This window comes from Centroberyx affinis, unplaced genomic scaffold (assembly GCF_046629955.1).
Source record: "Centroberyx affinis isolate AG114_WGS23_722 - 3 ecotype Tasmania unplaced genomic scaffold, CSIRO-AGI_Caff_v1 ptg001495l_1, whole genome shotgun sequence".
Classification (NCBI taxonomy): domain Eukaryota; kingdom Metazoa; phylum Chordata; class Actinopteri; order Beryciformes; family Berycidae; genus Centroberyx; species Centroberyx affinis.
In genome coordinates, this window is record NW_027279960.1 from 352,104 (window position 1) to 376,121 (window position 24,018).

Here is a 24,018-nt window from a genome sequence, read left to right on the forward strand (position 1 = left end):
TGGTTTTGTTTATGTGGGGTTCAAATGAAAGTGCAGGATGCAGGATGACTCTGAAGTTCTTTACTTGCAGGAAAGGTGTGACTGTCATATTTATTATCAATAGAGAGGCAGAGGTTGTGGGCTGTATGTGTGTGTCTGTATGTGGACTCGGAGCCGATGAGGATTATTTCGGTTTTGTCGGAGTTTAGTTTCAAAAAGCTGCTGTGCATCCAGGATTTGATATGCTGCAGACAGCTGAGTGTTTCCATTGTAGCTGAAATGTCAGGTGTGGTATGGATGTATATTTGAGTATTGTCAGCATACAGGTGGTAGTTTAGGCTGTGGTTGTGCATAATTTGTCTTCCTTAATGTGTGTGTGTCTGTATTTCAGTCTTACCTCCAGACGTCCAGCAGCTGTTGGTCAGTAAAGAAGAGGTTCCCCCTGAGCAGCAGGAGTGGAGCCCCAGTCTGGACCAGGAGGACCCAGAGCCCCCACACATTAAAGAGGAACAGGAGGAACTCTGGACCAGTCAGGAGGGAGAGCGGCTTCAAGGGCCGGAGGAGGCCGATATCACCGAGTTCCCGTTCACTCCTGTCCCTGTGAAGAGTGAAGATGATGAAGAGAAACCTCAGTCCTCACAGCTTCATCAAAGCCAAACTGAGGAGAACAGAGAGGCAGAGCCTCTAGCCAGCAGCTCAACTGAACAGATGAAAACAGAAGCTGATGGAGAGGACTGTGGAGTATCAGAACCAGCCAGGAACTTAGATCCAGCTAGTCATTTACAAGCAACTAGTGATGGCAAGACTTCAGACTCTTCTGAACCTGAGACTGAAGACAGTGATGATTATGAGAAGGAGACTAGGGAACCTCAGTCAGGTTTAGACTCACTGAAAAACAATGAAGTCCTTCTAAGTCATAAGAGATCTTATACTGGGGAGAAACCATTTAGTTGCTCAGACTGTGGAACAATGTTTAGTCGTAAAGCAATCTTGAAGAGACACATGAGAGTCCACACAGGGGAGAAAGCATTTAGTTGCTCAGACTGTGGAACAATGTTTAGTCGTAAAGCAATCTTGAAGAGACACATGAGAGTCCACACAGGGGAGAAAGCATTTAGTTGCTCAGACTGTGGAAAAATATTTGGTCGTAACGTAAACTTGAAGAGACACATGAGAGTCCACACAGGGGAGAAACCATTTAGTTGCTCAGACTGCGGAAAAAATTTTGGTCATAAAGTAAACTTGAAGAGACACATGAGAATCCACACAGGGGAGAAGCCATTTAGTTGCTCAGACTGTGCTAAAAGTTTTCATTATAAAGGACACTTGAAGAGACACATGAGAATCCACACAGGGGAGAAGCCATTTAGTTGCTCAGACTGTGCTAAAAGTTTTCATTATAAAGGACACTTGAAGACACACATGAGAGTCCACACAGGGGAGAAACCATTTAGTTGCTCAGACTGTGGAAAAAGTTTTGGACATAAAGTAAACTTGAAGTCACACATGAGAGTCCACACAGGGGAGAAACCATTTAGTTGCTCAGAATGCGGAAAAATTTTTGGTCATAAAGTAAACTTGAAGACACACATGAGAGTCCACACAGGGGAGAAGCCATTTAGTTGCTCAGACTGTGCTAAAAGTTTTCATTATAAAGGACACTTGAAGTCACACATGAGAGTCCACACAGGGGAGAAACCATTTACTTGCTCAGACTGTGGAAAAAGTTTTCGTTGTAAAGTAAACTTGAAGACACACATGAGAATTCATACAGGGTGAAAAACCTTTCTGCTGTTCAGTTTGTAAAAAAACATTCACCCACAGAGGAGAACTGGGTTTGCATATGAGAGTCCATACTGGGGAGAAACCCTACAGTTGTAGTGTTTGTGGAAGAAGTTTTCGCCAGCATTCACATGTCAAAAAGCACAAGTGTTCTGGTTGAGCTGAATTGTTCAGCAGTAACAGTATAATAAAGTGACATTCCCATGTCACTTTCATTTCACTCAGTTTCAGGTCACTTAATATCAGGCTGGCTAATAATTCAATATTATCATTTATTGTTTTTCAGTAGAATCATATTGTGATATGATTGTGCGAGTCATTGTGATACACAGTTCTATTCTAAATGAATGACAAACTGTAAATAATTAGTCTCTCAAAATCAGATCTGAATCAAATTATTGAATATTATTTTGATCTTACTTTATACTACCACACATTTCAATGAGTGTGGCTGATTTAGCTGAATTGGTGTGATCTGTCGGTCTTCTCCTACACAGCTGTCACTAAGACTGTCTGTCAGGTGTGCAGAAGCTTTCTTTATTCTCTTTTATATGTTGATGTTGAAGTGATTTTGATATTTTGTCGATTTCTATGGGCTTTTTGTCTCTTGATTTGTCTTCATGACATTAAAAAGAGTAACAAGGTGTAAGATAGAAACCGGACTCCTGTACTGCTCACCAGCTCCAGTTTCCCCTTGCTCAATGGTCTTCATCATCTTCATCGCACAGTTGTTGTGGAGGCATGTGAGAGCAAACGTGTGAAATAATATTTTGTGACATTCACTGATAAAAGTTGTGTTGTGTCTGTTGGGAGGGGGAAAACTGACACAGTGAGTATAGCAGAGCTCCACAACTCTGTTCAGACAGACATCAGATCAGATGAGACACAAAGACTGAAAACCATGAGTTGTTCAGTTGGTAGTGGTATACATGCTGACAGTTTGGTGTAGTGTGGTGATGTGATCTAAAAATAGATCACATTGGTAGTATTTTACACTCAAAAAGGTTTTGTCCTCACACACTGTCTCACTCCTCGTTAGTATAGGGGTGAGTATCCCCGTCTGTCAGGAGGGGGCCAGTCGCGATTGCATGTCACACCCACTATTTTATTTACATTGTAAAATATCCCTCTACTTCAAGCAACTTTAACCCTTCCTTAAGTTACTGGTTTATATGCGTGTTGTATGGCTGCTTCTAGTTACATGCAATATACACTCACTGAGCACTTTATTAGGAACACCATACTAATACTGGGTAGGTATCAGCTTTCAGCTCAGTGTCAACCGGCTACCAAAGTGCCATCCGCCTCCAGGTTGGACGTGTTGCATTCTGAGATGCTTTTCTGCTCACCACAGTTGTAAAGAGGTTATCTGAGTTACTGAAGCCTTTCTGTCAGCTCCAACCAGTCTGGCCTTTCTCCTCTGACCTCTGACCTCTCTCATCAACAAGGCGTTAACGTCCGCAGAGCCGCCGCTCACTGGATGTGTTTTGTTTTTCACACCATTCTGTGTGAACTCTAGCACCAACAACCATCTGGCACCAACAGCCATGCCACGGTCAAAGTCACTGAGATCACATTTTTTCCCCATTCTGATGCTTGATGTGAACATGAACTAAAGCTGCTGACCTGTATCTGCATGATCGTATGCATTGCACTGCTGCCACATGATTGTCTGAATGGATAATTGCATGAATAAGCAGGTGTACAGGTGTTCCTAATAAAGTGCTCTGTGAGTGTATGTACAGGTTGTAGTGAATAGGACATGAACATTTTTGTTTCTTACATAGTGAGAAGCAAGTCATCATCCATGGCCTCTGGATGGAATTCCGCTTTGAATCATTTGCACCGCTAGCGACTCACATCATGAAGCTTTCCATTTCTTAATGTGCTGTGGATGCTGTGGGTTCATATGACGCACACTGCCTCCACATCCACACATAACGTGGCGCCTTTCAGCACCATGGAGCTGGCCGGTTTTAGACTTTGATTGGGGGGCAGTAACAGATGTTAGTTCATCACCAACTGCAGTACTAGTGTTAATATGAGTGTTCTTCAGGACTGTAAGCTATAATGTACACAGTTTTTATCTAAAGCCACAGTAATTAATACATAATTTCTTTAATTTTAAACCCACCCACACAGATCAGGCGATTCTTTTATGGTAATTGAGCCAATTGGTGCACATTACGTCAGCATAGGGATGTTTAGGACATCAGTCCATGATGAATATTAATTGAAACCAAAAAGGAATATAGAAAATAAACCATTTTTCAGAAGGTGACCATGGAGAGATGAGATCACTCACAGCTATTGTCTGGACTATAGGCTTCTCCAGCCAAGCAAAGACGCCAATGGGTCACTATATTAGTGTGAGTAAACAGGTTTACATTATGTCACCAAATTGTACAGTAATGTGGAAATAATAATATCAGACATATCGGATCATAAATTAGACCTACTCGCGTGTGATCAATCAATAATGGCTCACAAGATATAGCTGTGTGTAATGGCTGTGCGTAATGATACAGTGGCTGCTGTGGCGCTGTTATTAAGCAGAGAACGAGGCTGATTTTTCTGGCCCATGATGATGGTTGGCTTTTATGTCCAAACCAGGTTAACGGGTGTGCATGCAATAACCATGGACAATGTCACACTCGTTCTCTGCTTACTAACAGCCACTGTATCGTTTCGCACATCCATTACGCAGCTATATATAGTGATCCCTATATAGTAGCTTGATTAATCACACGTGAGTAGGTCTAATTTATGATTCGATATGTGCATTTTGTGAAGTATTTTGTTGTATTGTTTCTATTAACTCCAGAAAGGGCATGGGCTGGCGTTGAGATTTTCAATTTCAATGTCTCACTCTGGACATGCTATGGTCTCATCCTTCCATGACTTTTGGCTTTAAATGCCTGCGTTCTAAAATGAGGATTGTATATACATTGTTTGCAATTTCCCCCCTGCAATATACAATTTACGTGCGTGCGTAAAAGCACATTGCCAAAAGGATAGAAGAAAGAAAGATTTTATGTATGTCCTCTATGGACTGCGGTAATTATGAAAGACCGTTTGTCTTTGAAGTAAAGTAGAATCTATTGGTAAATATACATTGCAAATAGACACAACAAATAACATAATAATGATATAAAAATCCAGAAATAGATGTGACAATGTAGTGATTAGGTACAGTCTGGGTCTCCCCTTGCCATGTAGAAAAAGCTCTGACATGACTAAGGTAGAACGTTTTGGCCTTGTAGCTACACAACCTCACAGCCCAGACTTGTAAAGAACACATGTAACTGTTGCTATGTGCTCAGAGCGGCCAATCTCTTTCATGAAGACCTGCAGCTTTTTTAAGGTGGCTGTTAGTCTCTTGGAGGCCTCACTGACCAGTTTCCACCTCACATGACCATCCATCTTGGAGGGACGGCTTGATCTAGGCGAGATCCTACTGGTGCCACTCTGTGGTCACCAGTATTGCATTTCTTGTTTGTGGTCTAGCTGCTCCATGACATATTTAAGGCCTTGAATATTCTTTTACAACTTTATCATGAGCAACTTTATCATGAGCTCTCTTGTCACAGCAGCCACTGTACCTTGTTGCCCATAATGCTCTGTGTGCCCTGGCATGCTTTAAGAGATAAAGACACTCATTGGGAAAACCTACTGGAACAGCTGCATGCATTCTGATCTAATTCAATCACTTCAACTGATCACAGGTAAAGGCAGTTTGTGCAGTGAGGAAAAGTGTTTCAGTTTTAGTATTTTAATTCATTTTCAGCCTTTTCATTTTTCTTTGATTTTGAGGTTTACCATTTATAAATGAATACAAAAAATCATTGATTTTCAATTATAATTACTATTATTTTCCACAATTTAAAAGACACAAAGTTTGAAAGGGTGTGTAGACTTACAAGAGCCACAGTATTTGTTGTTTCAGAGGTGTGTGTGTGTGTTGCATATGAATTTAATAAATCCTAGAGTCCTACAATCCTACTTTCCCATCAACATGGCCTGGCCCAGGCATCAAAGATGTAAGCCAGCCATGCAACAGGGACGAATCCTGCACTATGATTGGTCGAGCTCACAGTTTTATGAATGACAACAGTCTCCACAGTCTCTCTTTCAGCATCCCACTGCCAACCTCCCATCTCTTCTCTCAGTCTTCATCTGTCCACACTGATGCTGAGAGCAGTTCCACTGGCTGACATCCAGATCATAACTGGGACTGAGGCAGGCTGGGTGGGGAGGTGTGGAGAGGTGGAGGAGGGGGGCAGAGGCTGGAGTCTGAGCAGAGGAGGGAGGGATGGAGGCTGCAGTCTGGACAGAGGAGGGAGGGATGGAGGCTGGAGTCTGAGCAGAGGAGGGAGGGATGGAGGCTGGAGTCTGGGCAGAGGATGGAGGGATGGAGGCTGGAGTCTGAGCAGAGGAGGGAGGGGTGGAGGCTGCAGTCTGGACAGAGGATGGAGGGATGGAGGCTGGAGTCTGAGCAGAGGAGGGAGGGATGGAGGCTGGAGTCTGGACAGAGGATGGAGGGATGATTGAAGGATCTAAAATAAAGGGACAAAATAAACATAAAACAGTCTGTTATGAACCCACAGCATCCATATAAACCATCAAGTGTATTTACCTTGGTGAGGAGAAGCAGTAGGTCCAGTTGGTCCAGAGGCCGTGGATGATGACTTCTCACTATGTAAGAAACAAAAACTGTTAATGTCTTAATCACTACAACCTGTACATATCGCATGTAACTAGAAGCAACCATACAACACATCCCACCATTGTCTTAACCTGCAATCCTGTCTCAGTCAATTTAAACTGTCGCCACATAATAATCAATTTCTCTTAAATGATTTGACTCAAAAGTTAAATCATAAACTATCTCAGAGGTTCATAAGGCTAGGGGTGGATGATTCAAATTTTTTTTTGGTTTTGATTCCGACTCGGACTCCTTGTAATGGATCGATTCTAAATCAATTCCAATTTCAAATGAAAATCAACACAAAAATGTAAGTTTTATGCCGGTCGCCATTCAATGATTGAGCCTTGCATTTCTAGCTCCCCTCTACCCGCTTGTTGTGAAATGGCTCAGACCAAGGCAATCGAACACAGATTAGTATAGATATGCCTAAATCACAATTAATTAATTACACATTTGTTTAAATTAAACAGTTTCTTTGATTCCAGAGTTTGGAGTCGAGACAGGAGTCGACTCCAATTCTGTTTATTTGTAGAATCGATTCTCAGAATCGAGAATCAACTCTGTTCGAGACAGTTTTGTTTTTGTTTTCAAGACCAATGATGCCACCTATGGGTGAAAGGTTGGCAAAAGAATATAGGAGCAGATAGCTTGTGGCGCCCCAGGCAATTAATTGAATCAGGTGTGCAAGCAGTAGCCGGAAGACACCGTCAAGTCACAGTTCTCAACCGCAATACAAAAAGTACTAGAATATAAACGAAACAAGTGTAAAGAAAGGAGTAGATAAAGAAAGGAATGTTTTATTTGAGTTTTGCTTCTTTGATTTAATTTGACTTTTAAAGGCCTGTTTATGTGTGTATTTGAATTATACTTTGTTCAGAACAAGCCAAGCCAAGCCAACAAGAACACATCAAGACCAACAAACTGTGAGGTGGAGCTCCGGTACGAAAGTAACACAGACCTTTTCTGGAAGCACACAGGAGCAGAAGTGACGTGATGAAGTCAGTGTGTGTGTTTCTCTGACAGCTATCACTATAGCAAAAATGATGGGAATCAGTGCTGCCTTTCTTATTGAAGGAAAACTGATTTGTCATGCGTTAAGTTAAAATACGAAATAAGAGGCTTTTTTGAATAATGTTTTATTCTTTCAAATATCAATATCCAACTTTATGTGGATTTCTTAACACTTTTACTGTCTCAATGTCAGAATTGTTTTCACCACATTTGGCATGCTGTCCAGGCTGAATGAAGAGCAGACAGCGGAGGGACAAAAGTAACAATGATATATTTTCATAGCTAAGCAGCAAGTTCAGCCTCTAAATACTTTGGGAGAAATGAGAGAAGAGGATGCTTGTTGCCATTCATTCATATCATGCGTCAACATATTGTGTTAATGCAACATTGGTAACTTGATGCAAAGAATATGTAGGCTATGTAGCCTAATATGTTGGCTTGGTGAATTGGCACAAATATAAAACTGGGTCTGCAAGATTGGTTGTTAAAAGTAAACAGTATCAGATCACAAAACCGTAATCATAAGACGCATCTTACATGCTTTCTGACAGCTGTTACTTTCACAACGCAGCTGTGTTACCTTTGTCCCACACAGGAGGTACGACAGTTACACAGCGCAAGCTGTGTTCTCCGTCTGTTTATGTCCAGATCATTTAACTCAGAAACATATGGAAAGTTGCATCTGAAAGGGGACACATGTATGTTGTTTGTTATATAATATGCCATTTATTACTCTCACCATAAACTGGGAAAAAGTAAAAAGCTCTGGTACTTTCGTACCAGAGCTCCCCTACCTGCCCATTGGAACTTTACAGCGTATAGTGGCTATAGTTGTAGATAACAGACGCTACGACAGACTCTTTTGGAGTCAACGCTCCATCCCTAAAAGCAGCACATAAACCACTAACTTTAGGAAGAATATTCAATAGGCCATTATTAGATTTTTAAAAGTTTAAAAAACATGTTAAGTATAGGGATAATTGCCATGTGCAAAATAAAATAGTGGGTGTGACATGCAATCTCACATTTCCTAAAATCTTATTTGTCATTCCAATAAAATATGAAATATAGGTTTCAAATTCAATTTCAAGTTCTATTCAACTGCATGCCACACCTTGAGAGAGAGTTTCAACACACATGCAAATAAAGGACTCATGGTTCATGAAATTATTAGAGATTTCTTTTACCCACCAACCTGGAGGATTTGAGGCCTGGGTGGAGACTCCAGCTGAGGCCGGAGGTGATGAGGGGGCCGGGGAAGAGACTCTGCTCTGCTGTTTCAGCAGGTACTGCTGCATCCTGCTGCAGCTGCAGCTGCTGCATCATCAAAGGTGAGTCGCCTCACAACATTTGGCCATGATGACATAAATATGAGAGCAAATGGAGTCCTATATAAACAGTGTATTTGTTTGCATTATGCAACTTAAATGCTAAAGTTTTGCTAATGGAAAAAAAACTCTGTTAAATTGTATTATCATTGGGAATATTCTGGGTTTGTTTGGTGTCACATGTTTCTATTTTCACTGACTTATCTTCATCTTCTGTCTGAATCATTCAAAACTCCTATAGTTTTACTTACTTACCTGCCCAGGGACTACGGGCGGAAATTAGCAATTTGCTAAAAACCTGGTACATTACATCTCTCCTTGTTTTATAAGGTTAATGTTCTTTGTACTTTGTCCCTGTTCAAATAAAGAAATTCAAATTCAAAACTCCTATAGGATGAAATAAGGTTGTTGCCGCCCGATTTCAAACAAGGGGCCTTTCGCATGTGAGGAGAACGTGTTAACCACCACACTACAGAAACCGGTGAATGAACCTGGCTGCATGCATGTGTGTGTGTGTGTGTGTGTGTGTGTTCAAACTGTCTCCATGTATACATGGAGACAGTTGCCAACTGAACTTGTGGTTTTCAGTCTTTGTGTCTCATCTGATCTGACATCTGTCTGAATAGGGTTGTGGAGCTCTGCTATACTCACTGTCTCAGTTTTCGTAGTGTAGTGGTTATCATCTTCATGAGCACATTGAATTAAACATGAATTGACCAGAATTCCATTTCAATATAAAATCAATTCTACATGACTGAATTAATTGTTAGCTACAAAGGTACAAATTGAGTTTCACAAGGTTCTTGCAATAGAGGCTTTAATTTATAATCAAGTAAAAGTTTATCATTTCCTTCACCCTTATCAGAGCTTCTGCACACCTAACAGACGGTCTTAGTGACGACTGTGTAGGAGAAGACCGACAGATCACAATAGAGAACAATCAGCCACACACTGTCTGAACGTCACATCAAAAAATGTATTCATAAGGAGGCAACGTCTCAGTCAAGGAGCTTCATCAGGCATCGACACCTGATGGTGTTTTTCAGTAGCAATGTATAACAATATTGATGTTCATCTCATTGAAATATGTGGTAATATAAAGTAAGATAAAAAAATATGTAATTATCAAATAATCATTTATATTTTTCAGATCTCATTTTGAGAGACTTTAATTATTTGTGTTTTATCATTCATTTAGAAAAGAACTGTGTATCACAATAACTCGTACAATCATATCACAATATGATTCTACTGAAAAACAATAAATGATAACATTGAATTATTGCCCAGCCTGATATTAAGTGACCTGAAACTGAGTGAAATGAAAGTGACATGGGAATGTCGGTTTATTGTACTGTTACTGCTGAACAATTCAGCTCAACCAGAACACTTGTGCTTTTTGACATGTGAATGCTGGTGAAAACTTCTCCCACAAACACTACAACTGTAGGGTTTCTCCCCAGTATGAACTCTCATATGCAAACCCAGTTCTCCTCTGTGGGTGAATGTTTTTTTACAAACTGAACAGCAGAAAGGTTTTTCACCCTGTATGAATTCTCATGTGTGTCTTCAAGTTTACTTTACAACGAAAACTTTTTCCACAGTCTGAGCAAGTAAATGGTTTCTCCCCTGTGTGGACTCTCATGTGTGACTTCAAGTGTCCTTTATAATGAAAACGTTTAGCACAGTCTGAGCAACTAAATGGCTTCTCCCCTGTGTGGACTCTCATGTGTCTCTTCAAGTTTCTTTTATAATTAAAACTTTTAGCACAGTCTGAGCAACTAAATGGTTTCTCCCCTGTGTGGACTCTCATGTGTGTCTTCAAGTCTTCTTTATAATGAAAACGTTTAGCACAGTCTGAGCAACTAAATGGTTTCTCCCCTGTGTGGACTCTCATGTGTGTCTTCAAGTCTTCTTTATAATGAAAACGTTTAGCACAGTCTGAGCAACTAAATGGATTCTCCCCTGTGTGGACTCTCATGTGTGTCTTCAAGTTCACTTTACGACCAAACATTTTTCCACAGTCTGAGCAACTAAATGGTTTCTCCCCTGTGTGGACTCTCATGTGTCTCTTCAAGTCTCCTTTATCACCAAAACTTTTTCCACAGTCTAAGCAACTAAATGGTTTCTCCCCTGTGTGGATTCTCATGTGTCTCTTCAAGATTGCTTTATGACTAAACATTTTTCCACAGTCTGAGCAACTAAATGGTTTCTCCCCTGTGTGGACTCTCATGTGTCTTTTCAAGATTGCTTTACGACTAAACATTGTTCCACAGTCTGAGCAACTAAATGCTTTCTCCCCTGTGTGGACTCTCATGTGTCTCTTCAAGATTGCTTTACGACTAAACATTGTTCCACAGTCTGAGCAACTAAATGATTTCTCCCCAGTATAAGATCTCTTATGACTTAGAAGGACTTCATTGTTTTTCAGTGAGTCTAAACCTGACTGAGGTTCCCTAGTCTCCTTCTCATAATCATCACTGTCTTCAGTCTCAGGTTCAGAAGAGTCTGAAGTCTTGCCATCACTAGTTGCTTGTAAATGACTAGCTGGATCTAAGTTCCTGGCTGGTTCTGATACTCCACAGTCCTCTCCATCAGCTTCTGTTTTCATCTGTTCAGTTGAGCTGCTGGCTAGAGGCTCTGCCTCTCTGTTCTCCTCAGTTTGGCTTTGATGAAGCTGTGAGGACTGAGGTTTCTCTTCATCATCATCACTCTTCACAGGGACAGGAGTGAACGGGAACTCGGTGATATCGGCCTCCTCCGGCCCTTGAAGCCGCTCTCCCTCCTGACTGGTCCAGAGTTCCTCCTGTTCCTCTTTAATGTGTGGGGGCTCTGGGTCCTCCTGGTCCAGACTGGGGCTCCACTCCTGCTGCTCAGAGGGAACCTCTTCTTTACTGACCAACAGCTGCTGGACGTCTGGAGGTAAGACTGAAATACAGACACACACACATTAAGAAAGACAAATTATGCACAACCACAGCCTAAACTACCACCTGTATGCTGTCAATACTCAAATAGACCAACCCATAACCTCAGAAGAACTCAGGAAAGCCATCTTCTCCATGCCCAATAATAAATCACCCGGTTCTGCTGGCTACCCAATAGAATTCTATAAACACTTCTAATAACTCGTATCTCCTCTATTTAACAGAATGGTCAATGAAATCAATTAATCAGGAACCATACCCACACACATAAATACAGCTCTTATTTTCTTATTTTTTTGCTCAAACCTGACAAAGACCCAACCCTCACCTCCAGCAACAGACCTATAAGCTTGATTAATTGTGACCTAAAAATAATTAGCAAAGCACTGGCCAACAGATTAGAAACAGTCATATCTACATTAATCCATCCAGAACAAACAAGATTTATAAAGGACAGACACTCATCCACCAACATGCGTCGTCTATTCAACCTCATCAGTCTATCCCAGAGAAACCACTTTAACACCATAATTGCATCATTGGACACAGAAAAGGCCTTTGATAAAGTCAACTGGACATTTCTTTTTACTACCATCGAGAAATTTGGGTTTGGGGAGTCGTTCACTCACTGGATCAAAACTCTATACAACTCACCATCTGCATCACTTATAACTGATAATCACACCGCTCAACACTTCACACTGCAACGGGGCACAAGACAAGGATGTCCACTCTCTCCATTACTGTTTGCCATTTTCATTGAACCTCTTGCAGCTGCCATTCGACAAAACACTTGTATTACAGGTATACAAACAAGACATTTTCACCACAAAATTAGCTTATATGCAGATGACATCCTGCTATACCTAACAAACCCCTCAACAGCCCTTCCAGAAGTCTTCAATCTCGTATCCATAGTCTCAAAAATTTCTGATTATTCCATAAACTGGTCTAAATCTAAAATTTTACCACTCTGCGAGGAAGGCTGGAATGCTGCATCTAAAAAACTCCCCCTGACAATAACAACAGGTAACATTAAATACCTTGGTATCAATGTTTCCACCAAGCTGTCAGAGCTATTCCTCCTGAATTACGCACCATTACAAAAAAGCATTGAAGAAGACCTCACCCGATGGAACAACTTGCCCATTTCACTAATTGGAAGGATAGCAGCAATAAAAATGACCATACTACCCAAAATATACTAGCGTTTTTCTATGACCCCGGTCCAACCTACATCACATTGGTTTAACACTTTAGATTCTACCATAACTAAATTCTACTGGAAACATAACAAACCACGAATCAAACTATCCACCCTGCAGAAACCGAGAGATCGTGGAGGCCTAGCCGCCCCAAATTTCCAATTCTACCACCTTGCAAACCATCTTCAGTATATACTCATATGGTTGCAAGAGACTCAACAATCACAACACCCCTGGCTGGATATAGAACAACATGACTGCCAAGAATTATCAATATCAGATCTCTCGTTCCTTACCCAGTCAATTAAAAAACATAACTGTTTCAAAAACCCATTCATAGTAGCGACTCTGACAGCTTGGTGGAAATCCAACCAAATCACTGGACACCCCACATCTTCAAATAAATTTACCCCAATCTGGCACAACCCTGACTTTCAGATCAAAAATAAACCACTATCATTCAATTCATGGAAAAAAGTAGGAATTACACATCTGGAACACTTATTTGAACATGGCTCACTCATACCCTATGAAACACTAAAACAGAAATATGATATCAGTGTTAACAGCTTCTTACAATATTCACAACTGAAACACTGTTTAAATGGAAAAATCAGCACATCAAACAACACTCTGCAAACACCCCCATTGTTCAATCAACTCAAACTTATAGCCACTCAGAAAAAACCCTTCTCAAAAATGTACAAACTTTTAATAAAAACAGACAATAATCTCCCACGACCGGTCCAAGATTGGGAAAAAGACCTAGCTGTTACCATCGATATCAACTCCTGGATGCACATCTGCAACAACATCTTCTCAATGTCCCATAACTCCAAACTGCAACTTATTCAATACAAAATTCTACACAGAGTTCACCTCACCCACTCTAAATTACACAAAATGGGACTCACAGACAACGACACCTGCACACACTGCACATTAAACACTAGAGATGATTACCTTCATGCCACCTGGCTCTGCCTACCCATTCAAACATTCTGGACAAGCATCACACATGCATTATCCTCAACCATAGGTCGCAGCATTCCAGCCTCCCCATCTGTGTGTCTGCTAGGAGATCTCTCATCAGTTGAACTGCCACTCAAATATGAAAACCCCATACTGGTCGCTCTAACAATCGCTAAAAAGACAATCCTCCTAAACTGGAAAGACAGAAATAACCTCTCAACATCCCAGTGGCACCTTCTACTATCTGACTATATCACAACAGAAAGACAAATAGCATTAAAAAACACTTAAATAGACTAATTTCACATATGCTGGACCCCATTTATCAATATCACTTGTCTACCCACATAACACAAACCAATATACATACTGTGGTGGAGGTTTTCTGTAATAAAAGAGACTTGGAGAAGAGAAGTTGTCTTTCTGTCGTCTTTTATTGCTTGCAAGCAAGGCACGATGCATTCACAACAGGTGTGATCAGCAAAGGGCCCCCACCTCTGATTTGTCCACCCGTCTTATAGCCAAGAAGTAGAAATATCCCAGTCATGAGAAGTCTGACACATTCTTATACTTGAAACATTATGCGATCAGGGTGCATCTGCATCAGCATAACAAAATCCAGTTCCAACCGGACACTCAAGGCCATCTCTGGTCAGAACCTTTGTTTATCTCAAATCGGTGGAGAATGGAAAATTACTGAAGACAAAGACAGCATTCAACTGAGAAATGTATCATGCTTGATACATGATGAACAGAATGGCGAGGTTCCGGAGATAAAGGATTTAACAGCAGTTTGTAAATTTTCACACAGAGATGAGTTCTCATAATAACACAAAGAGAGTACAGTACTTAGTAGATATTAAAGAAATAAAAGACATAGAATAGTATAATAGTGTAATTTCCTCCACACATACATACACACACGGACACATCCTCACCCAGATAACAACCTCCCCCTACTGCTGGTGACACCAGTGCCCCCCCCCCTCCCCACCCACCCCCACCTATACATACTTGAACTGAACCCCCATACTACAATAGCAGACACTTCTAAATATCAATTACAAACCATTTATGTATTCATTTATTTATTTACTTTTCATTCTTCCCTTGTTATTACCTATTTATTATTCATTCTTCAATATATGTATTATTACTATTATTATTATTATTTTATTTTATTATTTTTACTTTTAAACTGCAGTAACTGCATGATGTCACTATCATCATAATTAATATGTCTATTTCATCTGTTTGTTTTGTTTCATTTTGTTTTGTTTTATATGTGTACCATGTCAAGTGTTGTATGTCACCCTGTTGTTGTTTATTCATTGTCTGCCCTTGTTATCCCTGTTTCAATCATTGTTGTATCTGTAAAGTCACTACTGTTTTGTTTTTGCACCAATAAAAAAAAAAGAAAAGACAATACTCAAATATAGATCCATACCACACCTGACATTTCAGCTACAATGGAAACACTCAGCTGTCTGCAGCATATCAAATCCTGGATGCACAGCAGCTTTTTGAAACTAAACTCTGACAAAACCGAAATAATCCTCATCGGCTGAGTCCACATACAGACACACACATACAGCCCACAACCTCTGCCTCTCTATTGATAATATGACAGTCACACCTTTCCTGCAAGTAAAGAACCTCTGAGTCATCCTGCATCCTGCACTTTCATTTGAACCCCACATAAACAAAACCACAGTTGGCTTTTTTTCACCTCCGAAGCATAGCCAGATCCGCCCGTACCACGAATTTGCTGATGCGGAATGTGTAATCCATGCCTTCATCACTCCAAGGTTGGATTTCTTCCCATCTGCTCAACAAATTGCAATGTGAACATAACATTTAAATGTCACAAACCTGCTCTGTGTAAGCGCACTTCAGGATTTAAAACAGCGTCCAGCAGCTTTCGTTGTCGGTCGTTCTCCTCTTTTAAACCAGAAGCTTCCTCCTCGTACTCTGCCATCGTTCTTTCAAACAGCCCAAATATCTCTTCAGCAGCCGCAGTTCGTCGCTGCTTCACCAACGCTCTCAGCTTTTGGACTTTAGACATTTTCACACAGTGACAGGAACTGATCTGAGTCCATAAGAGAGAACTTCTCCTTCTTCTTGTTTCTTCTTCTTCCTCTGTTAAAACATAAACACCACATAAAATAGTCTGTTGTAGATTTGGATCAAAGAATTCACTCAGGGTTATCAATAAACAGGCTGAGTTCCGGGTTCTCTTGTAGTTGAATAACTGTATACGTGCACGGAGAGAACAGAGATACAAGCTGGTGGCAGGTTCAGCAAGGAGTGTGTAGGGAGGGTGTGCTGTCTTATCAGTCCTGTGTCCTTGACTGTCTTAACCCTCCTGTTGTGTTCCAGTCGAATTGGACTGATTTTCTCTCTGAAAAATGTAGTTCATTTCATCTGACTGTCATGACTTTGTCCACACAACACACAAAATAAATTTTGATAATTTTCATTTAATTTTGGTTGTTTTATTTAACTTTTGTACACCTGTAGTGTTCCTGGTCAAAAGTGACCGGTCATTAGAAATGAATGAGAGACTACAATTAGTGTATAAAATTCCCATTCATCAGATTCATTCAGACAGACTTCCTCTCCCAGACCCCCACATGCATGTGTGTTTGAACACACACACACACACACACACACACCTCACTCCCCTTCTTGGCTTCCATGGCAACTCCCACAGGAATCTTTCCCCCACAGGAACCACACCTGTTGCCATTCTCACAAACAATCACAATATTGTTTCAATAATATATAGAACTTTTCTCACAGCTCTGGTATATAAAGCTTTTTTGAGGCCTTGCTCACACTTCATTCTGTGGCAGCACAATGACCAAACAATATATTGTATGTGAGGCTCTTGATCTTATCTTTGATCATGACACTGGTGAGGAGGAGAGAGGCCAGGAAACTGACAGTGAAGATGCAGTAAAGTTTTCATGTGTAGTTTTGGGCCTATGTCCTTTCTTTACTAATAAAATCATACCGGTCAGTTTTGACCGGGTACACAACAGATGTTATTTTGTGCCACTATTTAAATATTTGAAATGGTTTCAAAAGAAAGTAGTCTGTGATAAATAGCACAATATGTTTCATCTGAGTATTTGTTATAGTCAAAATAATCCATACATTATGCTTTTTTTTTTTACTCAAAAACGAGTTGTATGAGCTCAGGTTAATGAGGCCTACAGGCCATAAATAGCAAATAGAAGTTCAAAACTTGCAATGTTCACAAGAACTTAAGTTGATAAAAAGATCTAACACAACATTAGGTGATAATATATGTATTATTATGGATTTATAATCAGCTATAATGGGGCGGTCATTTTGGACCGGGAACACAGAATTAATTAACATGAAAGGAACACAACAGGAGGGTTAATCTGGAGACAGGAACGGAGCAGTAAGATCTGGCAAACAAGTTGCACGAAGGATTCAGTAGTTTTCCACTCTGAACAGATACACACTAAAGAAAGAATGATATACTTAATGCATACTTATCTTAGACTTTATCCCTGCGTCCCTTTCATCTCCCAAGGGAATTTCCCACTGTAGTTATGGGTTGTGTATATGTTCCACCAAGCGCTAACATCAAGGTAGCAGCAGAACTGATAGCTGACAGTGCTAACGCCATGCTAGCGAAATACCCCGATGCTCCACTGTTTATTGTTGGTGATTTTAACAGCTGCAGACTCGACAGTGTTCTACCTTCTTTGCAACATTCTTAGTTCCTGGAGAAAAATTACTTTGATTCTCAGGTCCAGTGTTGTCGAATACACAAGGAATTATAGGATATTATACAACAGGTAGTTCCGACCAAGCGATCTGATTGGTCAACTAGACATTTAGAACGTGCTCAAATCAGCATGACAGCACACCTAGCCGTGCTCATCACTAAATATTACTCCGCCATATTATCATACAATATATTTAAATATAACGCTACGCTAACTCTGTTCAGCCTTGATGTTACAGACGCTCTGCATCCTCCATCAGCTGTGCCGGTGAGTCGGTGACACGGCGCTACTAGCTTAAAAATACATGTGAAGTTCGCGGACATAGTAGCTAAATCTGTCCATGGAAAAATATTTTTTTTCAGCAGATATCTTAGTTACAACAAGATTGAGCTAGCAAAGCAGTTTTGTGTTTATATGTGTGGTATTTATTCAGTTTGGGAAATCCCGCGATCTCTAGAAAGCATTAGCTCAAGTTGGCTGGCTGACTCAACAGGGACTAGAAATCGTCTCTGTTGCTAGGTCGTTACTAAGGGTCCGCCTACTTGCTGGAGTAGTAAACTAGGTTCCATTACATAGGAGTCTACTGACGTGTCTGATTGTTTTCCAGTTATTAGTCAGACCCCATGTATTTCCAGGGAAACGGAGATAACACTAGCAAAAAGTTTTTTATTTTGAGAGCGAATTGCCCCACAATATGAATACATTTTGTTTATATCTTTTATTTTGTTGGTAACTGTTGTATAATCGCAATATTACACTCGAGGGTGAGCTTTACCGTCATTATTGGCACGACAGTGATGCGGTCAGGACCGAGGCGCTTACGCCGAGGTCCGTAAGCATTCTACATTAACCGTTAGGAGAAAACGAATAAAACAAAGAAAATAAAAACTACAAAACACTAACATTACATCCTACACATACATATGTATCAGTGGAGTCAGGCAAACGTTACATCTGACTCCCTTCGACATGTTTTGACAGGTGTAATTTGACAACAACCGCTCATCGTAAACGGTTAGTGCCAACTCGTCCCCGTTTAGGATACCAAGCTAGCGCAAATACTGCAAACAAACTACAAACTACACATGCTACAATGCATAACGGTACACTAAATAGAAAGCCTACATTACTGACAAACTGTATAAATGCTTATGTGATATTTACCCACCTGAAAGAATAAATGAAAAACACAATTGTGAGTCGGCTGGTCTTCAGTGGCTTTACTGGTTCAGATGTTAACTGCCAACTGAAGAACTATACTCAAAATAGAAATGCTTGAAATTGAATGGGGGGTGTCTGTAAACATGCAAGATAAAGTGCATACATATAAAATAACACATTTAAGTAAGTGGGCAATTACATATAAATATCCTATGTGCCACATATACATTTTATTGTATTTTAACATTATTTATAATCATATTTATTCAAAGTAATATTAAATGATGCCGTCCTTTCAAACAACCATTTTTCAAGCCATAACATGCTGTAGCTAAAAGCCTATGCAACTATTGCCCCATTCCTAGTTTTAGCATCCATTCTTTCCACCACGTTTTTGCAATTAACAAATAATCAACACTTTTTATCATCACCATTCACCGTGCTTCTACTTGACAAACATCATCAGACTCGCGATTAGATTTACAACCAATAGACAATAAATTCTACAAATAGACAAACCATCCTGCACGCTTGAACACCAAAGAGTTAAACTATCGAGCCACACATTAGTTGGCCAAACTGGCTTGGTAGCAGCAGTGATCTTCGCCAGGAAAACAGTGTCTCTCAAACTATTTTAAAGTTCAGCATATATCTCTTTTAATTTCTAAAAATTGTTTTTTTTTCTCTAGGTTCCAATATTTTCTAGAAACCTCCAGTCTGACTTGACAACCACTGTGCCATCAGTGTTGACTACTTATATCATATTACCACTTACCTACTGTGCAATACCATATATCACTTATCATTTAGCATTTATATTATTCATAACACTCACGCTCCTGGTGTTGTAAGTTATATTGTATATTGTATTATAAATTGTATTGTAGTGTACATTGTGTAATGTACGGCTTGTATTTATTGCGTATTGTAGTTCTTATATTTTGTATTGTATTGAGTAAAAACAGGACAATTATAGTTACTACATTTCAAGATATAACTTGTAAGCCTAATTCTGAGGAGAGTAGGTGTGGTGGAAGTTTTCTGTAATAAAAGAGACTTGGAGAAGAGAAGTTGTCTTTCTGTCGTCTTTTATTGCTTGCAAGCAAGGCACGATGCATTCACAACAGGTGTGATCAGCAAAGGGCCCCCACCTCTGATTTGTCCACCCGTCTTATAGCCAAGAAGTAGAAATATCCCAGTCATGAGAAGTCTGACACATTCTTATACTTGAAACATTATGCGATCAGGGTGCATCTGTGCATAACAAAATCCAGTTCCAACCGGACACTCAAGGCCATCTCTGGTCAGAACCTTTGTTTATCTCAAACCGGTGGAGAATGGAAAATTACTGAAGACAAAGACAGTATTCAACTGAGAAACGTATCATACTTGATACATGATGAACAGAATGGTCAGGTTCCGGAGATAAAGGATTTAACAGCAGTTTGTACATTTTCACACAGAGATGAGTTCTCATAATAACACAAAGAGCGTACAGTACAGATATTAAAGAAATAAATAGAAGAATAGAATAGTATAATAGTGTAATTTCCTCCACAGTAGGCAACAGAAATATATGGTCAATCTGTCCTTTCATTGTCCCATACGAAAATGCTTATACAATTTCACTCATATTTCAAGTACACTCAGCAATCACTGACTGACCCAAGGGTGGAACTACATCACTGGTGGGGGACAACATGTTTATTATTTGCTTGTTCATTGTAACACATTTTCCTTCTATGCTTCCAACCTCTCTGTATCAAATGCGTTAAGCTTTTGGATGTCTAAATTTAGCTTTGTGCATCAGCAATCCTTTTGTCAGCACACTGTTTTAAAGACATCGATTGAAGGACAATGGCCGAACAAGGAGTGCATCTATGAGAACATACAATTTAATTTATTTTTTCTTTCTATTTCGGGTGTCACTTGTGTTACATGTGGGGATGTTGTGGGGATTTTGTTTACTCTGACCTCTGAGTGTTGTTGGTAGGCTTTATGTTGTTTACTTTTAATAAACTGGTGCCTCCATAACTGTTGTATTGCTTTCATAGTGCCATCATGTCATGACTGCAATTTGATTTGATTGAATGCACACTGCATATTGACCCGTATACAAGTTGCATGATCACTCCTTGATGTGAAAGATGCTTGGCTGCAGAATGTCAACTGTTATGAAGAGAAAATAGTGCAACGACCCAGAGGCATGAACAAGTTCCCTCTTATTTTCCTGAGCAATCTGTGACATGGTAAAGATGCACTAGTAGTAAGGCTGGCTGCGTTAAGGAGAGGACAACAGCACCACAGGTAGAATGCAAAAGTCAACAGAGAACAATGCCCTTGTGCTATGAAAATAAATGAGAAGTTCATATAACATTCAACATTAATTTCTGTATGAAATGTATCACAGATCAGCAACCAAAAGAGATTCAAGCAATGTAGTTTATTAATTTGTTATGCGACCTGGAATAAGCTTGTTCAGAACATATGTTGGGAAAAGATATGGTCTCTTCCTATTAGATATCTACTGGTTAACAAAGGTAAAGACATTTCTTTTAAGATCATTCATTGCTGTTATCCTGTCAAGTCATTTTAGAGACTGTCTTCCATTTGTTCTGAACTTGTGATCACACTCGGAGTCTGTGGCAAGGCATCTGTCCTCTTATACTGGACTCTATGATGGTTTTGTACTTTGCTTGAAGGATGTATTGTTTGAATTTATACATTATAGGAAAGAATTACAAAATCTATATTTTGTGTGTAATCTTATCATATTGCTGGCCAAGTTTTACATCCATAAATGCAAGGTCTTAAAAACTAAAACCCTTTTTTGTACCTTTAAACCATTAGAACATTATCTACCTCATGCAATAGAAAAGCTGTGAAAACTTAAAATTTGTGCTCCAAATTTAACATCTTAATGTAATGTTTACTGCACCATTTCCTTTTTGTATTTGTTTGTATCAAGCTTTGTTTGTAACCCCTGACATTGTATGTTTGTTACTTTTTGTTACTGTATTGTTACTGCATTTATGCCTTTGGGTATTTCTGTGTCTGATACTGATTAGGCCTACAATAATAAAAAAAAAGAAGTTACCAGCTGAATTGAAAGTAAACAACTCATTGTCATTACATCACAATCACCTTTATGTCTAAGGTTCAGTTTGTGGAATGCTGAAGTATCACACACATATTGTCGCTTTCATGTATCGTAAAACAGACAATTTTGGCCTTATTGAATATTATTTTTCATCCAGGATTGTATTTTTGAGCTAACGCTGTTCCAAGGAATATGGCGGACGGGCATGATGACAGAACCAGTCCGCAGTTCCGCAGAGGCAGAGACTCCCACAGGGGTCGGTCGGACAGCGACGGGTCCAGGAACTTCGGGGGCCCCAGACCACGGTCCAGGCTTGGCAATGACGCTGATGTAGCTATGAGAGACAGATCCCAGGACAGCGGCTCCCAGCGCAGATTCAACCCCTACGCAAGGCCCAACCAGAGAGGAGATGGGCGGGTTGACAGAGACTGGCGAGGAGGCGGTTGGAGAGGAGACCAAGGAGGTGGAGGAAACAGTGGACTAGGGGAAAGCAGATCAGGCTGGTACAAAGTAACGATACCACATGGAAGGAAATATGACAAGAACTGGTTATTGACAGCTCTCCAGAGCATCTGCTCAGTACCCTACACACCTGAACATTTTCATGTTGACAGTCGCCGGGCCCATTTTTATGTGGATGATGCCGCTGCCGCCACTGCTCTGCACAAATGTTCCCACAAGATCACAGACGCAGACGGTTATAAGGTGGCAGTATACGTCAACACCAGACCTCCTCCGTCCTTCCTCCTCTCTGACCTGAAGCCTGAAAACCTGCCGCACCTGAAGCAATGCATGGCAAAGCGCTTCGACGGCTCCCAGCAAGCACTTGACCTGAACAGCATCCAAACAGACTCGGACCTGGCGTCCCAGAACATTGAAGTCATCCTGAATAGGGAGACGAGCGCGGAGGCTGTGTTCAAGATCATAGAAGAAAACATTCCAGAGCTGGTGCACTTGAACCTGAGCAACAACCGTATTCACAAATTGGACAAACTGGCTGAATTGGTCACCAAGACCCCCAAACTGAAGACCCTCAACCTGTCCCACAATAGGCTGAGGTCGGACCGGGAGCTGGACAAGGTGAAAGGCCTGGAGCTGGTGGAGCTGTGGCTGGTGGGGAACCCGCTGTGTGACCTGTTCAAGGACCGGGCCTCCTACATCAGCGCTGTGCGGGAGAGGTTTCCCCGGCTTCTCAAACTGGATGGCCTGGCCACAACAGAGGAGACCCGCCGAGCCTTTGCGGCCCCCGCCCCGCCACCGTCTTCCAGCCCGGGGCCCACCCTCACCGCACCGCAGCAGGAGATGCTCTCGGATTTCTCCCTGAAATCCGGCATGAACCTGGTGTGGTCCCAAAAGTGTCTACAGGACAACCAGTGGGATTTCAACAGAGCTGCACAAAGGTTCACCCTGTTGAAGACGGAAGGCACGATCCCTGATGTTGCATTCACAAAATGAATAAATAAATGATGCCTTCTGTGAAATAATAATCGGTTCAGTGAACTGTAATTTTATTTATATGGATTTTTTGTTTGATCCTTTTTCTTTCTTTACCTTGTTTTATTAAAGCTGATGTAGACAAAAAAATACCCCAAAAACCCCCGTGAAGCATTGTCGTTGCACCTACAAATAGCCCTTTAGAGGTCCCATATGGTGCCTCTTTGATTATAAAGGAGTTGGAGTTGGATCTAAACATTGCAAAAGTATCAAAACGCACAGCAGCTAAATCCACACAATCCATATTAGAAAACTGAGCCTCTAAACGAGCCGTTTGGACTTCCGTAACGTTGTGGCGTCACAAAGGCTCATTATCATTTTTGTAAGAAAATTTTATTATTTTCTGAAAATACAATTAGATCTTTTACATTGTTGTTGTTTGCTATATGATGATAACGCAACTGGAGGTCATACTTTACCTTTTTATTTACTAATACATCACTATTGTTTAGTATTCTACCTTCCTCAACTTTCAGCTTATCAAACAACGCAAGGTTTTTGTCCATCCACCACAAAGCAAGTTAACCACACTTAGCAGACTGTGTTGTTGTAGCTTTCTCCAGGTTGGGAAGTTAACAGCAGCC

At 40.5% G+C, this 24,018-nt stretch overlaps 2 protein-coding genes and 1 pseudogene across 2 annotated transcripts; 2 read left to right on the plus strand and 1 right to left on the minus strand.

The window, feature by feature from the left end:
* Positions 1 to 948: 948 nt before the first annotated feature.
* On the plus strand, positions 949 to 1,864 carry LOC139650475 (gastrula zinc finger protein XlCGF57.1-like). Its single transcript, XM_071527158.1, has one exon. It carries the CDS (start codon positions 949 to 951, stop codon positions 1,756 to 1,758), a length of 810 nt encoding a protein of 269 aa, XP_071383259.1. The 3' UTR covers positions 1,759 to 1,864.
* An 8,484-nt stretch (positions 1,865 to 10,348) lies between these two features.
* Positions 10,349 to 15,890, minus strand: LOC139650478 (gastrula zinc finger protein XlCGF57.1-like). Its single transcript, XM_071527161.1, has 2 exons — positions 15,785 to 15,890; positions 10,349 to 11,724 (listed from the first exon to the last, which is right to left on the minus strand). Exons 1-2 carry the CDS (start codon positions 15,888 to 15,890, stop codon positions 10,349 to 10,351), a joined length of 1,482 nt encoding a protein of 493 aa, XP_071383262.1.
* Positions 15,891 to 22,132: 6,242 nt separating this feature from the next.
* Positions 22,133 to 23,395, plus strand: LOC139650479 (nuclear RNA export factor 1 pseudogene; annotated as a pseudogene).
* The last annotated feature ends 623 nt before the right edge of the window (positions 23,396 to 24,018 follow it).

Coding starts and splice junctions, on each gene's coding strand:
- LOC139650478 (XM_071527161.1), bottom strand. CDS start 15,890: ATGGCAGAGTACGAGGAGGAAGCTTCTGGTTTAAAAGAGGAGAACGAC. Junction 11,725..15,784: donor AGTGCGCTTACACAGAGCAG/GTTTGTGACATT, acceptor TCTTACCTCCAG/ACGTCCAGCAGCTGTTGGTC.
- LOC139650475 (XM_071527158.1), top strand. CDS start 949: ATGTTTAGTCGTAAAGCAATCTTGAAGAGACACATGAGAGTCCACACA.